Source organism: Plectropomus leopardus, chromosome 8 (assembly GCF_008729295.1).
Source record: "Plectropomus leopardus isolate mb chromosome 8, YSFRI_Pleo_2.0, whole genome shotgun sequence".
Lineage (NCBI taxonomy): Eukaryota > Metazoa > Chordata > Actinopteri > Perciformes > Serranidae > Plectropomus > Plectropomus leopardus.
This window is the reverse complement of record NC_056470.1, coordinates 26,895,787-26,915,348: the sequence shown is the minus strand read 5'-3', so window position 1 is coordinate 26,915,348 and position 19,562 is coordinate 26,895,787. Positions and strand designations below refer to the sequence as shown.

The following is a 19,562-nucleotide window of genomic DNA, read 5'->3' as shown; positions in this document are numbered from 1 at the left end:
TATACTTTCTATGTAGACAATTTTGGGTTCTTATTAGGCTGCTGCCAGCCAACACTGACTGGGTTCAAGGATAGAGCAGGCATGCAGCGCTGAAATCCCCCTGGCTTTCTGTAATTACTATATATCCAGACTATTACCCGTTATCAGGACCGGATTAAGTCAATGAGCACTGGGACTTCTGCCCTGGTCATCATCAAGAGACCGCCCCAAATCACTGCCCACTTCCACTAGGAATTCACTGGCCTACTAACTGGTTGCTGGGAAACATTTCCCCTGTAAAGCCACAACAGTGCTGCGTGTGTTGATTCAGCCTACAACTAATTAACTCGTTCTTAATGCAGAAGATCCGTCTTAATAATAGATAATGAATTTTAATTGATACATTTGCATCCCCGCAAGGAAAGCAGGGACACTGTTAATTGCACTTTTGTATAGTATGGTCAGAATACAAAATATTAGAAAAACTTCTCAATAAAATGCATTTAACTACAACATGATGAGAGTGCAGTAAACCCCTCTTTGAGGCAGTCTCAATAAAGGATTCAACTTTTATAGCAAAGGTACTATCAGTGGTGGAAGAAGTACTCATATCATTTATTTAAAGGGAAGGTTCACCCTCAAATCAAATATGTATATATATATGTATTTTCTCTCTCTCTCTCTTACTTGTGTCATTTATCAGTCCAGATTATTTTGTGCATTATTGAGTGTTGGAGATATCGGCTGTAGAGATGTCTGCCTTATCTTGAAAATTATTGAACTAGATAGCACTAGATGGCTTGCGGTGCTCAAAGTGCCAGAAGAAAATACATTAAAACTCAACAGCAATGTATTTTTTCAGAAATTATGACCCGGTTACTCAAGATAATCCACAGACCTTGTTGTGAGCAATGTCTTACAGGAATTATTTTCTTTCCACCAATCTATGCCTGCCAACCATATCACCACAGAGAAGGAAGCGTGAATCTACTCATGGACAAGAGGCGCGTGATTGTGACAGCGTGCGATGTAAACATTAATGGTGTACCAGTGATAGAAGTTATTTGCAAGGTTGTTCCACTGTATTGCTTTAGATCACCCTGTTCCTTGGTGTCTTTGTGTTAAAAAACACTTCCCTGTACCTGTGACATCTTCAGTGACAAAGCTTAAGAAAATATGAATACACCCAAATCTAATCACATCTTCCATTTAGAACTCATAAATATTAACAGGCAGACAGCAGACTGTTTTTCACAAGAAAAAAAGAAATTCAATATCTTTATGCACACTGGAGACATTTGTGACATTTTAATGCCGGCTGCAGAGGCAGCCTCAGGTAGAGACATTACTAAACAACATTTATTACTTGAAACGTTACTAGATTTTGAAAATCTTCGAACAGCTTTACTTCTACATATCAAAACAAAGTAGACTTTTATTTCAGGAAAGATTGGTGGGTACATGTTATGACAGAACATATTAATCAGCAGTTAGAAGTGGTTAAGAAAATTTAGGTTAAAAGGTCTTTAAAATAACAGCAATTAGGATTTCACTGAACTCACCTGATGTCGTCCTCATTGGCAAAGATAATGACGACTCGGGCGTTAGGATTCTCACTCAGCCTGCGAATGATCTTGTCAAACTCTCCAGCTCTTGGTTCACGTGGTATTTTCACAGACTGGGAAATGCACAGACCACCTAATTGGATGACAAAAGAAGTTTCTAAATTAAACAGGTTTAAGAAGAAAAAACTGCCTTTTCTTCTGCAAAACATCAGAACAGATCTCAGGAGCAGACATTTTAGTGCATATTAATGCTGCGCTTTCAGGTGTGTCTTTTATCTTGGTCAACAGAAATATTTGTTTGAGCCTTGAATTTTTTTTCTTTCTTCATTCGTTTAACCCTCACAAATCTTTTCAGTCCTTTGGACTTTTTTATGATACATGCACTAGTAAATGTGCACAGGTGCAGTATTTCACAGCATGAGGAATGCTAGGTATTAAAAAAAAATCTTTCCTCAAACCACAAGGGGCAACTTTGAGACATGGAGACCCATCAATTCAGTTTATGGTGCTGGCAGAGAGACCAAGGGAATTTTGTAGCATTTTGAAAGTACATAAATTTTGTAATTGAAAACTGGTCTCATTTGTTCGAAGTCATTTTTCTTATAGGTGGTTTCACTTTGTTCGAAGTAAAAACTATTTTTACTTAATTTCTTCTTATTCTTGACTCAAGAATGAGCCAATTTGGAAAGACAGACAGATAAATACAAATATTGTCTCCTAAACTGATTTGATGCAACCATTATTTACTTCATATTGACTTTGTAAATTTAATTTAACTAGTATTAGTTTTTTTCTTGTAATCCTTTTTTTTTAATCCACTTATCTTTTAATTTTATTATATATTGATTGTTTTTAATTTATACTTTTTAAAAAACTTTTTTTAATACTTTTTTTATTTGTTTATTTATTTTTTCATTAATTCTTTTGATTAATTTTTTTTTTACACTTTGATAAATGTACCTTAAAGTGGCCTTATTATGTTTATCCATTAAGTTAAATATATGTATATATATATATATATATATATATATGTACATGGTTTAGGTTGCAAAGACACTGCTTTTTCTCATGCTAACAACAAACAGCATGATTGAAAGAGAAACAGATAAGAGACAATATATTACCAAAATTTCCAGTTGAATTTGTCAAATGAAATGCTGGTCACCCCACAGTACGGTCCAGTGACATTGATTAGTTCGGTTTAGCTTGTTAGGCACTGTCCAGCACCGTAATTCCCCCGGGATCAGGTGAAACAGGGCCGTTAGCCTTTTAGAAATGCTCTGGTATTGAACACAAGTCTAAAGGCAGTAGGAGATGTCCCCTGGTTACCAACAAGCAAAGGCTTTTTAATTCCCAATGCTACATTTCAGGATAACTGTTTTGTAGCCCTGCCAAAATGCCACAGAGAGTATGTGCATGCTAATGAATTTCCCTTTCGTGACCCAGTACAAAGCAGCCCAATGAACAATCAATGCAGGAATAATACCCTCTAGTTCAGTTCATGGCAGCCAGACTCACACCATAAAACAAAGCCTGGCCCCTGCTCAGATACTAATAGGTTGGGAAACTGGAAATATGAGTAAAGAGTAGGGGATGCCATTAAATTAACAATGATATTTGACTGCTTTGCTCTTGGGTATGAAAAGTCACTTCCGCTCAAGTCAGCAAGGAGCTTCAGTCCGTGGCCTGCAACATTTTTCTGATTGTACTCTGTGTATGAATTTAATGATGTTTCCTTTCTATTCAAACCTTTCGCTTATTTTACTGCGGCTGTTTTTCCTCAGAAAGGCTGCGTGTATAGGTTTTTTGTGGTGATGCATGTCACAGCCAGAGCACGACAGTTCTGGCTTTTACATTCACTTGACTGGTTAATGGATTAGCAGCTCCTTCACTGGAGGAACAGACTCATTCTTTTGTGCGAAGTGGCCCATGTCTTGTTTTTGGGGGATGTTTCCTTCTGCACTTGAGCAAGACAGCCGCATCAAACCCCTAATTTACACAACTTGAATATTGCAGTGAACACAGATTTCTTGAAATTCACAGATTGCGTCATATGTGTTAGTGAACTGCAGCCAGATGTATAAATAATGCATCTTAACAGGAAACATGCATTCAGCATTTCATACTTAAGACCAGTCGTACCTTTTTAGCCGCACCTGAGGGTGATATGATGTAAGGTGGAGATGGGAGTGTAAGATGAAAAGACAAAATCTAATAATAAAACATTGTTTAGGTTGCAATTTTTGCAGTCTTAATAGCATTTAAAACTGAGACTTTACTCTGAAGAACGACGCCACGCGTGGCACATTTTCTCAAGGTGGTGGTACTTAGCAGTAAGTATAAATGTGAGTATGGATGGTTGTCTGTCTCTGTGTGTCAGCTAGACACATTAGCTAGAGTCACGAATCATAGCGTGTCCTACGCGTCACTCCCTGCTGCTGCAGACCATCCAGGCAGCAGCTTCAGAGATGGACTCCCAGTCAGAAAATCACAGTCACAAAATAGACCCAGTGCTGCCGCTGGCCACCAGCCTGCTTGGTGGCCCCATCACTGGGGGTTTGCATTCAGTCAATCAATCGATCAATCAAATGTTATTTATATAGCACCTTTATAAATAAGCAAAAATGAATAGTGAAAGTCAGACACTACATAAAAGCCAGACTAAAAAGACAGGCTTTGAATTTATGTTTCAAAGTATCAATATTTACACCTCCTCTCAAATCCTCTGGCAGGCTGTTCTAGCATTTTGGAGCATAATGGGTTAAAGCAGAATCAACAAATGTTTTAGTGTGACTCTGTGGAACAGCTAAACAAGAAGAGGCAGTGTGTTATAAACTAATAAAATAATTTAAAACTAAACCTACAGGCAGCTGGTGTAAAGTTTTTAAAACAGGTATAATTTGTGCTCTCCTTCTGGTCTCAGTCAGAACTTGTGCTGCAGAGTTCTGAATTAGTTGTAACTGATTAATTTTTTTTTTCTGGTAGACCAGTAAGGAGAGCGTTAAAGAAGTCTGCTGGTTCTAAAAGCGTGCATTAGTTTCTTGGTGTAGCTCAGAGAAACTACCTGACATTGGAAATATTTTTTAAAGGATAAAATGCTGTTTTTGTGATATAGTGCATATGTGGTTTAACATTAAAATCAGAATCGTTGGCCAAACTCAAGCTGCTATAGCCCCTCACTGAGGGTCTGTCTCCTGAGATGCTGCACACATAGTGGTTAGATAGCAGTTAGCTAATTCTTGTCTCTTTTGTTGTATGATAAGCAGAGAGAAAGCACTTAACAATTAAATAAGATTTTTAAATAATCAAAAAAATCATTCAAAAATCAATGGCTGAAGACATAACGATGAGAGCTGCAAGAGGAGGATGTATTTCTATATTCTGCCTTTTTTCCCCCCTACAGATTTCCGTCTACCTCAGCTTTAATTACCAACTCAATTTCATCACTCTTTTAATTTACACAGGATGCATCACATTTTATTTCCCTCTGTGATCTTGTCACATTATCTTTATTATAAAGCACTTTTTAAAGCATGTATTGATATGAGAGTAAACAAAAAATGATGTTGATTGATTGATTATCACTGTTAAAGGCACATTTGACAAATTAATGATACATATATTCTAAATAACCTGAGTAGTACGTACAGTAGGGATCACGAGTAATGGTGGCTGTTGTGGTGTTGTCTTTTTGCTGACTGGTATTCAGACTAATGCTGCAGGCTCAATTAATGATATGCAAATTGTTGGTAAGGGTGTGGATTTAGGATCACAGTTGTTGTACCGAACAAGTTAAACTAAAAATAGGAAGATATGCCATTAAAACATTTTACAGTTTGCAATGTTAGTGTACCGCTCTACTGTCTTGCTTGTTGAGGCTGTTTTAAAACTGAAGCCGAGGTTTATCTGTCTCCCTCTCTGTGTCATTACACTTACACTACCCAGACGGGCACATGGGAAATTTAGCAACAGCAGCACAGCAGCAGCTCTCTGCTCTCAGAGACTCTATCAATCATTAGATTCTATGTCTTTGCCTCACTGGTACTTTAGTCCCCCATTCCCACAACATCTGCTGTGTGGAAGCAGAGCACTCATCCCTTCCTTGCCTTCTCTTCTCACGTCACCAGCATCAGGCTGCAGCAATGCTGAACCTCCAGAGAGAATACAGGGAGGACCAGGGGGATAAGAACCGCTTGTGGGAGTTGAGGCACACTGAACAAAGCCCTCCATGGGGCTGCTGTTGTCACTCTGTTAGCTGGAGGGTAGACACGGCAATTTGTTTTATTGCTAACACTACCCAGTCATCCATGCATCTGTCCACCCATTCCTCTCTGAGCACAGGATGGTCAAAGACATGGTCCCTTGACTCGAGGACCCCAATTCAAACCCTGTGATGGGGAGCAGCTACTGAACAAGACACTTAATCCCTACCTGCGCCTAGATTGGATTTCTGTTTTTCTGTTCTGTAGCTAACTCTATAATTAGTTTGGTTTAGTTTAGTTTAGTTGCACATTTAGATTAAATAAAACAAATGAAGGATATAAAACAGTATGCATGTGCAGATGAGACCCACAATGGGTTTTTCTAAGGACCTCAACTTAGGAAAAGAATAAAATATACAAAAAGTTAAAAATACAACACAATGCAAAATAAAATGTCAATATAAATAAATGTCTTCCCCCCAATCATCACTACTGAAAAGGAATAAACACAACATCAAATTAATTAATACTATGTAGAAACACAACAGCCACACAACACACCTCTTTACAGTACCAAATCTTTTTTATATATTATTTATACAGTATCTTTGTATATTGGAAGAAGGACATAGAATCTGTCAAAAAGTTCAAGTTCATGTACTGTCCTCTCGATATATGATACATTGGTAGGTTAAGAGTTTTTGTTTGTCTAGTAGGATAACAATTAACCTGAGAATTGTTGTTGTTTTCATAAACAGCACTTAAAGATAAAAATACATATGTTGACATATGTCCATCAGTTTTTTCATTACACACATAAACATCTGGATGTCCCACACATTCATTCATTTGTGTCCGCCTGCCACAATTAAAACATCTGCTGCTAGGTATTGATTTTTAGATCTAGACAGTTCATTTGGAGCACTATTGGAATACATATACTGTCTTTTTATTCGTTGCACCACACTCTCTGAGTGCAGAGTATACCCAGGGCACAAAGCAGCAGCAGATCCGGCGCAGTGAAAATTCAAATTTACGGTTAATTAGGATGAGTCTAAAAGTTTACTTTACACTGACCTTTGCAGCAGCTGCACCTCTCATCCATCGATCTGATCAGCTCTGACCGGATTGATGAATCAGTTATCCACCCTGCTCCTCAGACTCCTTCAGCTGCTGCTGAGGGTTTCTTTTTAAGCATCTTTTAAATGTCTGTGTGTCCCTTTGTTTCATTGCATCCCCTCTCTAAAATTGGAGGTTTTTGCAGGTCCGTAAACGCAGTGCAGGCAAAGCTCTCCATGACTTCTTTTTCCTCTGCAGGAGATTGTCACTCATTGGGTGGATAATTGATCTATCAATCCATTCAGATCACATCAGTGGATAAATGAAAAGTAAAAAGTGAGTAAAAACAAACTTTTACACTTTCAGAATAAAGGTAAAGTTTCACTTTCAGTGCACCTGATGTGCTATAAATAACCAAATGGTATATATATTCCAGTACTCCTCTTAATGAACAGCACAGCTCCAAAAATCTATTTGTGGCAGCCCGCTGTGTCGAATAATGTACATACTATGTATCCAAACATCCACACATAATACGGTTATTTCTCTCACATTCTGAAATATATTTTGATTCAGCTATGTCAAGCTGCTCCAAACGGACATTTTTATACAACCTAAGTGGTTTTTAATTGGTTTTGTTAATTATAGGTCTTGCTCATTCCATATTTTATATTAATTTAAGCTAATGAAACAAGTCTCTTAAGAGGTATCAGGTTTTCAATAAAACAATTAACCAGATTCCATTTTGCCATCGGACAGGATGTAATTAGGGAGAATGTCCCCTCCTCCTGTCTGCACACTGCTTCTCATCACACTTCCTTTAAAGCGAACCAGACCACCATTGTAGAGCTCTGATTCTCTGCCCCGGCCCCACTGGGCTGTAGTTTCTCATTAATGCCCCTCAGCTTGAATTGAGTCAGATTCACAGATTCTTCTTTTATTATTGTTGTTTTTCTAATGGAACTGGCTGTTGTTATATAAATGAGCATAATTTTGATGTACTAAATCAGTCTGAGTCACTTGGTTGGTTGACAGTGTTTCCTTTACCAGCAGTAGGAGAGATGCGCATGCATGTTACATGCTGCAAAAAACAGTGATCATCAATTGCGCATCACATCGCCACGGATCACCGTTCGCACCAGACACTGAGGAGCATAGCTCGCTCTGCCTAACCTGTCGTGTATGCGACGCCAGACTATTGAAATATGGAAAAGATAAAGTAGTAGCGGTGTGAGGAAACACATCAGCCCTTAGCTTGTAAAAAAAAGTTTTAACAGTAAAAAATAAATAATATACAATATATGTCTTTGACTTTGAAATTCAGATTTTTAATTGGGCTTGGGGTTAAAGCTGCTCCTGTGGGTGGGGCACAGGCCGGACTTGGACAGATACCATGTAGGTTCATGTAGGGTTGGGCCTTAACAGATACTATCTACTCTAGCAATAATAATGATGACAATAATAATAATAGCTTGGATTTATATAGCCCCTTTCACAAGACCCAAGGATGCTTTACATAGTAGATAAAACAACAGATAAAATTTAAAATAAAGACAAGTCTGAAAAAGTTATCAAAAGTTGTATGTTTGCTAAGGTGACAGAGTTACGTGAGGTTGTAGGATATGTTAAACAGGTGGGGTTAGAAGAGTTTTTATACCATTTCCCACCCAGTGTGTCTTTGTAAACACAATAACACAAAGAAAGAAAATTATAAAGCCATTAATTACAATTTTTCCTGCAGACAAACAAAAAAAAACATTTACCGTATTGTTTGTATGTTCAGAGACATCCAGGTCTGCTGATTAATTACAGTTATGTATCAAAATTATTTGATAATGATCCGTACAGATTAATAATCATTGGTTTGTGTGAAACCAAACTGAACAACTGGGTTGTGCATCAAGTCTAGCAAAGTAAATAATTAATCAAAACTTTAATTTATCTTCACGTTTAGCTAGTTTGTTCATTTTCCCGATGACCTGTTGCAGTTTGTCAAAACCCAATACATTATCTGTACGTACAGCACAGGGCAAAGTCGAATCTGCTGTATTAAGTGAGCCATCCTTTATCCTGCAGATACTGCTGAAAACTTTATGAGCAGTGTGTTTCTCTCCCAACACTCATCCTATACCACTCTTAACATCTAAGCCATGTCTAAAAAAACGCCTCTAAAAATATCCGTTGCTGAGGAGACTGCGAGCCTCCTCTCTCGTGTCTTCCATTGTCAGCCTCAGTCTCTGCTCTCCTAATAGCTCAGAACACTAATATTCCTTCTCATTTGACACCCGTGGGAGAGACAGTACTGCCATAAACGTTAAATATTCCCTGGCACTGAGGCACCTGTGCTCGGGCAAAAGTAGTGCAGAAAAGCACACAAAACACACCCAGGTGGGCGTTGTGGGGAAGGTGCAGGTATATATATAGCCTGTTTATTGGGATGCCCTTAGAGGAAATACCTACACAGGCAGGCTTAATTTGCAGCTGGAGAAAGAGACAGAGATCCAAAAAAAACTAATGTTGCTCCTACAGCACTGATGGTCAGTAATTTTTAATGCTGCAGATTTGAGAAATTGTCACTTTCTTCACTGCTGAATGAAAACATCAACACTTGGTTAGTTAGCATGCACAGATAAGTTGAGCTGCAGAGTAGTTCGATTAGGCTATTTAATTGGACTACTGTCCTTGTCCCAGTATACAAGCACCAAGGGAGAATCGATTTTTTTGATGCAAGTATGTCCGACTGCCACGGTAGGAGGAGATATGCCCCCTTTCAGCTAGTTCCTATAGACCGAATCACAGTGTATATTTACAATAACTTCATAGTAACATAAAACACAGCATCATATGCATATAATCAAATGGCCTTGAGCAAACTTTGCCTGAACTGATTACTTTTAAGCCCCCTTTAAAAAGGCCTTTTTTCCAAAACTTTGTAGTATTTACTTCATTTTGTGAAATCAACTGAAAAATGACAAGTGAAATTTAATGTGTTTAAAGATATACAAATATGACTGACTAGTTTGCAGCCAGCAGCATACAGATATATAGCACATTATACTTGGTTTACTGAAGTTGCTAAAACTAAGAAAGATTGATTTATTTAAACTTCTCATTTTTTAGTTGTAATAACTTCACAAAATCGAGTAAATATAAGTGTACTTTAAGTAAACTTAATTAGATATAAAGTAAACATAGATGAAGTCTAACAATTATATTTACTTACATTTTTTAAGGCATTTGGTTTCCAAGATTTTTTTTAAAGCAAATGAATTTGTCAGATTGTACAGTGTACATGAAAGAGTAGCTCGATTCGCAACAAAGTTATCTGGGTGTGTTAGTCCGACTTTGAGGAATTCCATTTCACACTGTTTCAGTCTGACTAACACATTAACATGTATTTTAAAAGGCCATTCGAGTCGGACTAACACAATAATTTGACTTTTTCTAACAGCATAGAAACATACTGACTGTAGCTGCAACTTATTTCTGCAACCAATGATTTATTAGGCAACAGACACAATCAGTTAATAATTAGAAAGCCTCTTTGAGCCGTACAGTGCTTTGAATTCCCATCTGCTTTGAACGGCAGTGTTGTTTCATCAATTCATTGACAGTCCCATATATACTGTCTGGCGTCTGACCAGCAGTCTAATGCACAGACCAGCCTCAGCGATGTGATCACAGCGGTTCACATTATACAAACTCTCTCAGATGACATCAAAGTACTGAAAAATGTTGTGAACCAAAACAAGATGATGTGGATAGCACTAAATGGGGAGATAGATAATATCCCCCTCTGATTTAGTCAACTGTGCACCGAATGATTTATGCAAATCAGTTGATCAGAGGCCTGTGATAAACTGGCAACCTGTCCAATGTTTCGCTGCCTTTCATCCTGTGCATGCTGGGACACACTCAGGCCCCTGAGAGGGAGAGAAATTGGTAAATTTAAGCAAGAAAAACAACCGTATAAGTAAAATCCCAACCATTTTTGGTAGCAAATGTTTCCTTAGATCAGTGGTTCCAAAATGGTTCTGTCATAGAGTTGCTTAAGTAAAAGCAAGTAAGTATAATCAGAAAAATGTACGTTAAGGATTAAAAGTAAAAGAACCCAATGCAGAAAAATCTTGAAAAAAAATCCCCACCCAGAAACCCCTCAAATTATAAAGATATTATTATTATTATTATTATTTTATTATTACTATTGTTATTTAAGTGTTAAATGTTTGTCAATGTAGTTGGCAATTAGTTCTCTGTGAATCAACAGATTAATTCATTAGCTAATTGTTGCAGCTGTGCAACTGTTGGGTAATTTAATAACAAAACATCATATTATTTAAAACTATTATGTTTTTTTATGCAAAAATATTCATTTGTAAAGTAACTAAAGTTGTCAAATAAATGTAGTGATGTAAAAAGTGCAATATTTCCCTCTGAAATGTAGTGGTGTAAAAATATAAAAATTAGCATGAAAAGAAAATACCCAAGTAAAGTGCAAGAACACCGCTGATAACATGTGGCTTAGAACACGTAGAAATTAAACATTTAAGGATATGACATTTCAAAGTTAAAGCTTCATGCTGGAAATTTACTGCACTTAAAAAAAAGTCTTTTTTTAAATTTTTTTTTTACAAATTTGACACAGTCACAGGTCCCTTGCAGTCCATTCAGAATGGACTGAGTTGGAAACCACTGCTGTAGATGAACGGCAGGAAGTGTGCTTTGTTTTGACATTGGTACATTTCCCCCACTTATCAGAAATAAAGCCGTGTTTGAGTGGAAGTATAATACTAATAATACTAGGAGGTGAATGTGAAAGAATGGTTTGAAATCAATTGGGAGAGTGACCTCATACAGAAAAGGTCCAGGTTAAGTCCCTTGTTCCAGCAACCCCCCTCTGTTAAAGTGTCCTGGAGCAAGACACTAAATCCCCCTCAGTCCCTGAGGCGCTTTTCTGTCGCTGACTCTGTGCTCTTACCTCTCTGTGCAAGGCTGAGGGGATAAAAAGAAATGAATTCCTCCTCGGGGGATCAATTACAGTATAATATGCCATTAGAATTATTATAGACTGCTGAGCCAAAAAGATACCCCAAACCACCAAATTTCATCCTTATCTGCAATATTATGAGGCTCAGATGACTTTAAAGACCTGCTTCTGCCATATGTCTCAACATGGAAAGTAGAACACAAAATTTGGTAGAGATTACACTTTTTTTTTTACCTGAGTGGCTTCCATATAAGAGGGGAGAAGATAAATGAACCCAATTCCACCTGTATGTCACTGTAATTTGTCTTTATAATGTCGAGCATGTGTGTCATTTTCCAAATCTATAAAACCTCCTACACAGCATTTGATAGCCACTGTGTCTAAATAGTGTGTTTACTGTACAGTGTACGTGTGAATGTTCATTTTAAGTGAATTTAAAACACATGAACTTGTCTCAGTGCATTTTCTGCACAGTCCGGATAACTGGTTGGGGACTTGCTGAGTCGTCAGGTTAATATCTGAGACCAGCTTTGGGCTGGATCATGTGATAAGCCCTGGGTTCACCGTGATGTACTGCTGGGAAAATGAGGCTGGACTTTGGTTTAATGTGAGGCTTGTGAGAGTCAAGTTTCTCCCCTCAGATATAGAGGGAGGTGATGTATCGAATTAATGTGATATACTCACATATAATTTCATGTGTGATATGGCAGGTGACCGTATTGTTACAATGAGATATTCCTTGCCTATTTTAGTATTTTTTTAATGCAATTAAAGTGAGACGTATTTACATGCAAGATAGTTGCCCTCTCTCACACACACACTGGGGCTGCAAACATAGCCAAGGAAAATACCCACATTGCAGGAGCTGCCATGTTTTGATGAAGGTAAAATGTGTCACATCATGCTATCATAAATGATGCATTGTGACGATAAAGAGACGCCCTGTCCTACAAATCATATTCCACATGTAAGGGAACATGCTTGTTTGGTACAGACCCCAGCCAAAAATCAAATTATCATTTGAGTAATGAAATGCAAAAATGATCATTTCCCCTAAAATTGTAACTCATATCACAATTGCAGCATTTGTCAAAATAATTGAATAATGAAAATATAGTTTCAAAATATCTAGCTAAAACAACTTTACCGGAGTCATGCTGCATATTTTATTTTTCTCTGTTTCAATTAGAGATTGGTCAGGGTGTTTATAGATTGAATTAGGTTTTACCAAAATATGTTAGGGAGTTAAAGTCAGCCAAAAAAGTGAGAGGCTTTTTAAGTATCACACAATTTAAAGCAAATTCATTTACAATATGCAGCTTTTCTCTCTTTAGCTCTAATTCTGACCATTTAGACAGTTTAGAAAATTTGTTAACACTGAAATTTGATTACACTGAATTGTAAAGTATAATAGGTAGTGTAATTATGAAGTAACTAATGCCTCACTATGGCAAGTGCTTCATGTCCTTTAATTTTCACCTCTCAGTGAATTTTCTTTAACATGTAAAGAACCCAGTAATGAGTAAAAAGCATAAGAGCCTTGCTAATAATATTTTCTAGCCTTTTATTTTCCTAATAACTAGCTGTGCACTTCCTCTGTGCTTCCTTCTGGCTTTGCTATGTTATTGACGGAAAGTGGAGCTGCTGAATATTTGGGTATCAAAGAAGCAGAGGATGAAACAAAATGAAAGGAAGCAATTTTCTAGCTTGCTGTGTCGTCGTTTATAATGGGTTTCGAATGTACTCATGGGGAGATGATCTGATGTTAATAAGTTAGACATCTGCATGGTGATGTGTGAAATTAGATTGGATTATAAAGACTGTGATTGCTGTGATGCATCCTCCCCATATGTTTTCTGTAAAATAAGTATGCCGCCATTTCTGTGACAAAAATACCTGAACCCTTTCTACAATCATATACACCATTAGGTTAATCAATAACCATATGACACAAATGCTTGTTTTACATCTTACCCTAAATTTCATTTTTATCATCACATTGTTGTGTCTCAAATTCTCCTTAATCTTGAGGTACTATTTTAAATATAGTTATTGATAACTGATCAATAATTTATCAATTACTGATTTCAGGTATCTTTTACAAACTGCTCTGCAGTCCAGATGAAACTGGGAAAGCTTCCATGCTTTTCAATTTCAAATGAATAGTGTTATCACATTTCAGTTAATACTTTTGAAATCTGAGGATAAAAAATGTTTTCGGTGATGCATTCAGAAATGGTTGTATAGTCAGGCTGTTTTTCGTGTTCAGCTGACAGCTAAGCTAGAAAAGAGGACCGAGTGGGCGTTTAGACCCAAAAGCAGTCCTGTGTTAGTTGTGGTGTTTTGATTCATGTACCAGTGAGACAATGAAATATGATCCAGGATGTCCAGTTTGAGTAATAGATCCATGAGTTTGAAGGGTGTTTTTATACCATGGTCTACAGTATATGATGCACTGTTCTAGTCAGTTATTACAGCAACATTATTTATGATTTTTTTTATCTCCATTAGCCACTAACAGTGAAGCAACTACTCTTTATGGGTGCCACACAAGTAAAAATTCCATTATGGTGTAAAAGACATAGGCTATGTTATCAGAAAAGGCATACGGCAACAAAAACCAAAAAGTTAACAGTATTCAACCAGGAACGTGTTCTTGCATGTGTTTAATTAGTTACGCATTCTAGCAGAAGTTGAGCCAGATTTGACTTCATTACCTGGCGACCCTATAGAGCTGCAGCTGACTTTGTTCTTTTTGGGTTTTTTTTACTGATTAATTGATAAGTTATTTGGTCTATAACATATCAAAAAATGGTTAAAAATGTCGATCTGTGTTTCCCAAAGCCCACAATGACATCTTCAGATTTCTTGTTTTGTCCACAGCCCTTCTTGTCTTAAAAATGTTTTACTTAAACAGTGTTTGATTATAAAATTACAGTTGCATTTCTACTTGAGACATAACGCTGCAAGCAGTTAAATTAAACACTATGGAAAGCACAGGTATAAATATTTTTTTTCCACATCTGCCATTATATATCCCCCTAAATCCACAGACTGGACCTTTAAATGTGTGTTTTAATCTGCTGCAGCTGACTGACTGTTATCCATCCCCTCCTCACAGCAATAGTGGACTCATTACTTCCCATGTGAACTTTTGTTTGTCTGCGGACTCAGCAAGACAAGTTAAATCCACTACATTTAGAATTGTATTATTGCACGGCTTCTGGTGTTGTTATTGAAAAAAGTTTCTTACTCTGAGAGCTGAGGCAATTAAATGGAGACTGACGACTTGCCTTTATTATAATGAAGGTATGGAAAGGGAGCAGTGAAGCAACTTTAGTGCCCCAACAGGTGCTCTACTCTGGACTGGCTTGTTAAATTGAGTGTTATGAACTGCTTGGGTCTAATCTTTGGTCTCTGAAAGAAAGAATTATCCACTCAAGCTTGTATTGATGACTCCGCTAACAATCTGCGAAAGTGTATGTGAGAACACAGCAGGGTGGAAGATGTAGTAACACTCTGGCCTCAAAGTTGATGGATCAACTCAAAGTATTTGTTGGCATGGCTATTTTCTTAAGCCAAATGGCAACCAGTCCCGCTATTACGTCTGTCAGCAACTCTGCTCCGATATCAGCACGCTGTTAAGTCCCGGAGGGAAATAGACCCACTCTCTATTTATCCCCACAGTGTGGGGGAAGCTCATGGAGGGCAAGAGGGCAGGAGTGACAGAACATGTTATTTTGTACATATTATTCATCCCAGACGGTCCCTGCAATTTGGTGCATGCTGGAAATATGCAGTTCCTCCACTGCAGTGTATTTTTACTGAGAACACGCTGTCATTTTGGGGGAGGTTTGAAATTTAAAAACTAGATATTAGCTAGTTATAGCTGTCAACTTCCAATTTACTGATATGATAAGCTTTAATTGTATAGTGTGTTTTGTATAAATGAACAGGTAGTTTATTTCAGCAATATTTTGACTAAATCCCCTACTGAAATGGATTCACTTGCCACAATTTTAACGGATAACGTAATTATCTTATTCAGTGTCCAATGTCAAATTTCCCCCCATTGACTCCTGAGGCAAATACTGTAGATCAGAGTCTTTCTGGCCCCTTGTATATTTTAACTGGTCCGGCAACCATAAAATGAAAATAACAAACTTTTCTTATAATTCTGGTGCTTATTTACTTATATGTAATGTTGATGTACTGTGTTTTTTAGGTCTTCATTTCATTATAAATGCCATTTATACTTATTTTAGGCAGAAAAATGTTAAGAAGTGTGCCCTCAACTGTAAATAATAAATAATATTAAATGCCTTCTGTAAACAAATGAAGGGTTTCTCTTCACAGAAATGCTAGAGGGCTTTTATTGTGAAAAAGAAAAAGGAAGTGTAGTATTGTTTATTTCATGTCTGTCACAGAGTACATGGTACATGGACTTGGTTGATGGGTTTTCTTTTCTTGTCTTTTGTCTACTCAAATTGCTTTCACGCTACAGGTCACACACACACAAACACACACACATTCATACATATTGATCTTTAAACAATCACATGCACATGAAGTAATTTGGAGTTCGGTATCTTGTGCAAACATACTTCGACATGCAGACTGGAGGAGCTGGGGATTGATCTGACGATCTATCGATTAGTTGACGATTGCTCTGCCTCCTGAGCATAGACTGTGTAAATAATAGATGTAGCTGCTGTGACGTCATCTGTTGGTTTGCCATTTTGAAGCTTTTGTGTTTGACATTTTGCCTGTCGCCATGTTTTTGTTTTTTTTTTGGATCCACAAGTGACCATATTTGGATGAAGGGTTAGAGCTGTGAAGAGGTGAGTGGCGGATCTGACACACAGATTGCATGGATGTTGAAATAAGCTCTCGAAACCAAAAACATTTTTTGTACGAGGCTGTCAACATGTTTATTTCTGCTGTAAAGTCAGACATTTTAGCATGAGGGTCTATGGGAATTCACTGTTGTGGAGTAGGCCTCAAGCGGCCGCTGGACGAACTGCAGCTTGTGGCACTTCTGCCATGGCTTCATTTTGCAGCCTCTGAGGTGCCGTTTGCTCCTGAGCCACAGACACCCCAGATATAGACACTAAAATGGAAGTGAAAGGTTTAATGCTGCTGTGAAGACAATGGCGTAGAAGCGGCGCTTGGTAATGACCACATACAGGTGCTCTTTGGATAATTCAGGTGTATTGTGCTCATTATAGCCATGCAATCAGCCTGTCATAAAATGGAATAAGTGTGATGTTTCCGGTATGATGACAGTATGACTATAATTATCACTGTCAACTTTTTGCAGAGAACCATGTTTGTCACATTGAAAGTAGGCGACAGACTGAACCTGTAGATGAGCCACAGCCGAACATCACTGCTGACATGGGTCACGTGACGGGTTCATAGATGTGCACACAAACGCTGTAGGTGTGTGGCCTTTTTGCTGACAATTAAATGATATAGAAAAAATGCTCCATCTCTGTAACATGCTAGTGAACTAAGAGCGCATCCCATAATGCATTTCACCATTCCTACATGTATGTCAGCAAATCACAAAGAATTTCCGAGGTCACATGTCTTGAACACGACAAATTGCTCATGTTGCAGACTCTGATTCGCTGTCAGTGCCAGTGACAGCTTGAATTTACCCAGTTCAGTTATTTTAAACCCTGTTTTATATCATGTTGTTATTATTATGTGTATTTCATGTTATAAACTGTTAGTTTTAGGATAAATTTGGTTTGCATTTCAAATATTTCAAAGAAGTAACAATGCACATAAAACAGCAGTAGCAACTGTTGTCTGTTAGAAATTTGTCAGGCCACGAGTAAAATACACATAAAAACTGTCACTGTCAGTGCAACTGTTTCTTCAAAAACAAACTCTCAAGCACTGCTGCTGCCAACCGGGCTGAGCACCGTTTATTGACAACCATGACATTACATTAGAAACTATTATTTCAACTCAGCAGTGTAAGCACAAATGATTCGTCTGTGTCGGCAGGAGCTTGAGAAATCCCACACTGTCCTATTTTCCAGCCGCTGTAAAGTTCTGAGCTGTTAATAGCAAAGATTTTTGTACAAATGTGTCAGTTTGACCTGGGGATACACACTTCACACACAGAAATTCTGATAATGCTTTTTATGTTCTTCAGGAGAGAATAGCAACTGCATGTCATTGTGGGCCATTGAGCAGTTATGCTGGAGAGCATCTTGACTATTCAGCTCCCTGATCCTGAATAAAAAAAGAGGTATACGACAACAAGTTCTGGGGCAACTATAAATTAGATTTCAAAATGAATGAATGACATTTTCCTTCTCAGTGCAAATGATTTGTAACTCAAAGACGGGCCTCTAAGCACTGTGAAATGAGCTTTTCTGCACTGTGGAAACATGACTCACCTGACAGCCATGGGACTTTCCTCTTACTGAGGAGAATCCACATTGTGAAGTTCTTAAGATGAAAACCTCAGCTGAAGAGTAAAAGTGTGTACTGCTTCCTCACATGAGGCAAAGCAAACATTAACGGTGCTGTCTAATCAGGCGTGGGCTCGGCTGAAGAGCGTGCTGCAGCGGGCCTTGAGGTGCACTTTCTCACATTGTCAAAGAGCTGCCGAAAACTTCCCTGCAACTGCATTTGATGTGAGACTGTCAGGCTCTATCAGTTTATATGCTACCGTCAGTAACTTGCATACATTTCTGACAACAGATGAGTGAAATAACAGTTGACATCCTGAATTTAAATCTCTTTATTTCCCTCCCCTGGCATATCACAATAGTTTCTTTATCAGTGCTTCAGATGTGATAAATAGCTTCTTGGCTTTGCCGGCGTTCTTCATTGTAACCCGCTGATACAGCTGGCAGCAACTTCTGTGTGGTCATAGACAAAGAGCTGCTGCAGGATAAATGGCCACTAGTGTTTGTTTTTTTTGAAAATGCATACTGTTTCAGATGCTAATGTTCACCTGGCTGTATACGACTTTGCCCTTTTTTGGTCCTGTTATTTGCAGATTATATTCTGCTGTATTACTTCCACTCAATTAAATTACAGAAAAAGTGCTCAAGAGTAGAGCTGCAACAATTAGTTGATATATTGACCTATTTGTTAGTTGCAGTCTCTCAATCGTCATTATTTCATGCTCTTGTTTGTCATTTTTTTATTAAGCAGGATTCTCCTAGAAAACAATATATAGATTCATACGAAAATAATTCCCTTCTGTGTGACCTGGCCCTCGGTCAAGCACACATCCCAGAGGCAGCTACAAAAATCCCATACACAGCACCAAAAAAGACCCTGCAACACGGTAAATTTGACTTTGACTTTTGCTGACAATTCCCGCACAGTATTTTATTTCCAAAAGTGTGAGAAATGCAAATATAGTGAAGCCAAACGCTAAACTGGGGTTGGCTTTCACTTTCACTTGTGATGCTGTTTACAAAGAGGAACCGACAATTCTGCGAAGTATACCTTCAGTGTTAAATTGAATATCTTTAGTTTCTGTTGGTTGCATTAAACAAGCAATTTGATAATTTGAAAATTACGGCTGCCCCCCCACAAGTTAAAAATTCAAGTCCTTCAAGTTGAGCAGTTGCTGGTATATTTCCATATTCTCGTAGACATTTTAGACAAGACAATTAACTATCAGGAATGAAAAGCCAACAGTGAGTAGTTCAGGAGTTTATTAATAATAAACTCCTGTACTACTCAATGTTGGCCTTGTATCCAGTACTTATTTGGAATAGCTACTGTATTCAT

General features: G+C 37.8%; 1 protein-coding gene across 1 annotated transcript in view; it reads right to left on the bottom strand.

Moving 5' to 3' along the window:
• Positions 1 to 19,562, bottom strand: part of LOC121946929 (metabotropic glutamate receptor 4-like) — a 165,192-nt gene that overhangs the window by 44,236 nt on the left and 101,394 nt on the right. Inside the window, exon 3 of the mRNA XM_042491761.1 lies at positions 1,542 to 1,677. Within this exon, the coding sequence (XP_042347695.1) occupies positions 1,542 to 1,677 (136 nt within the window). The remainder of the gene's footprint in view (positions 1 to 1,541; positions 1,678 to 19,562) is intronic.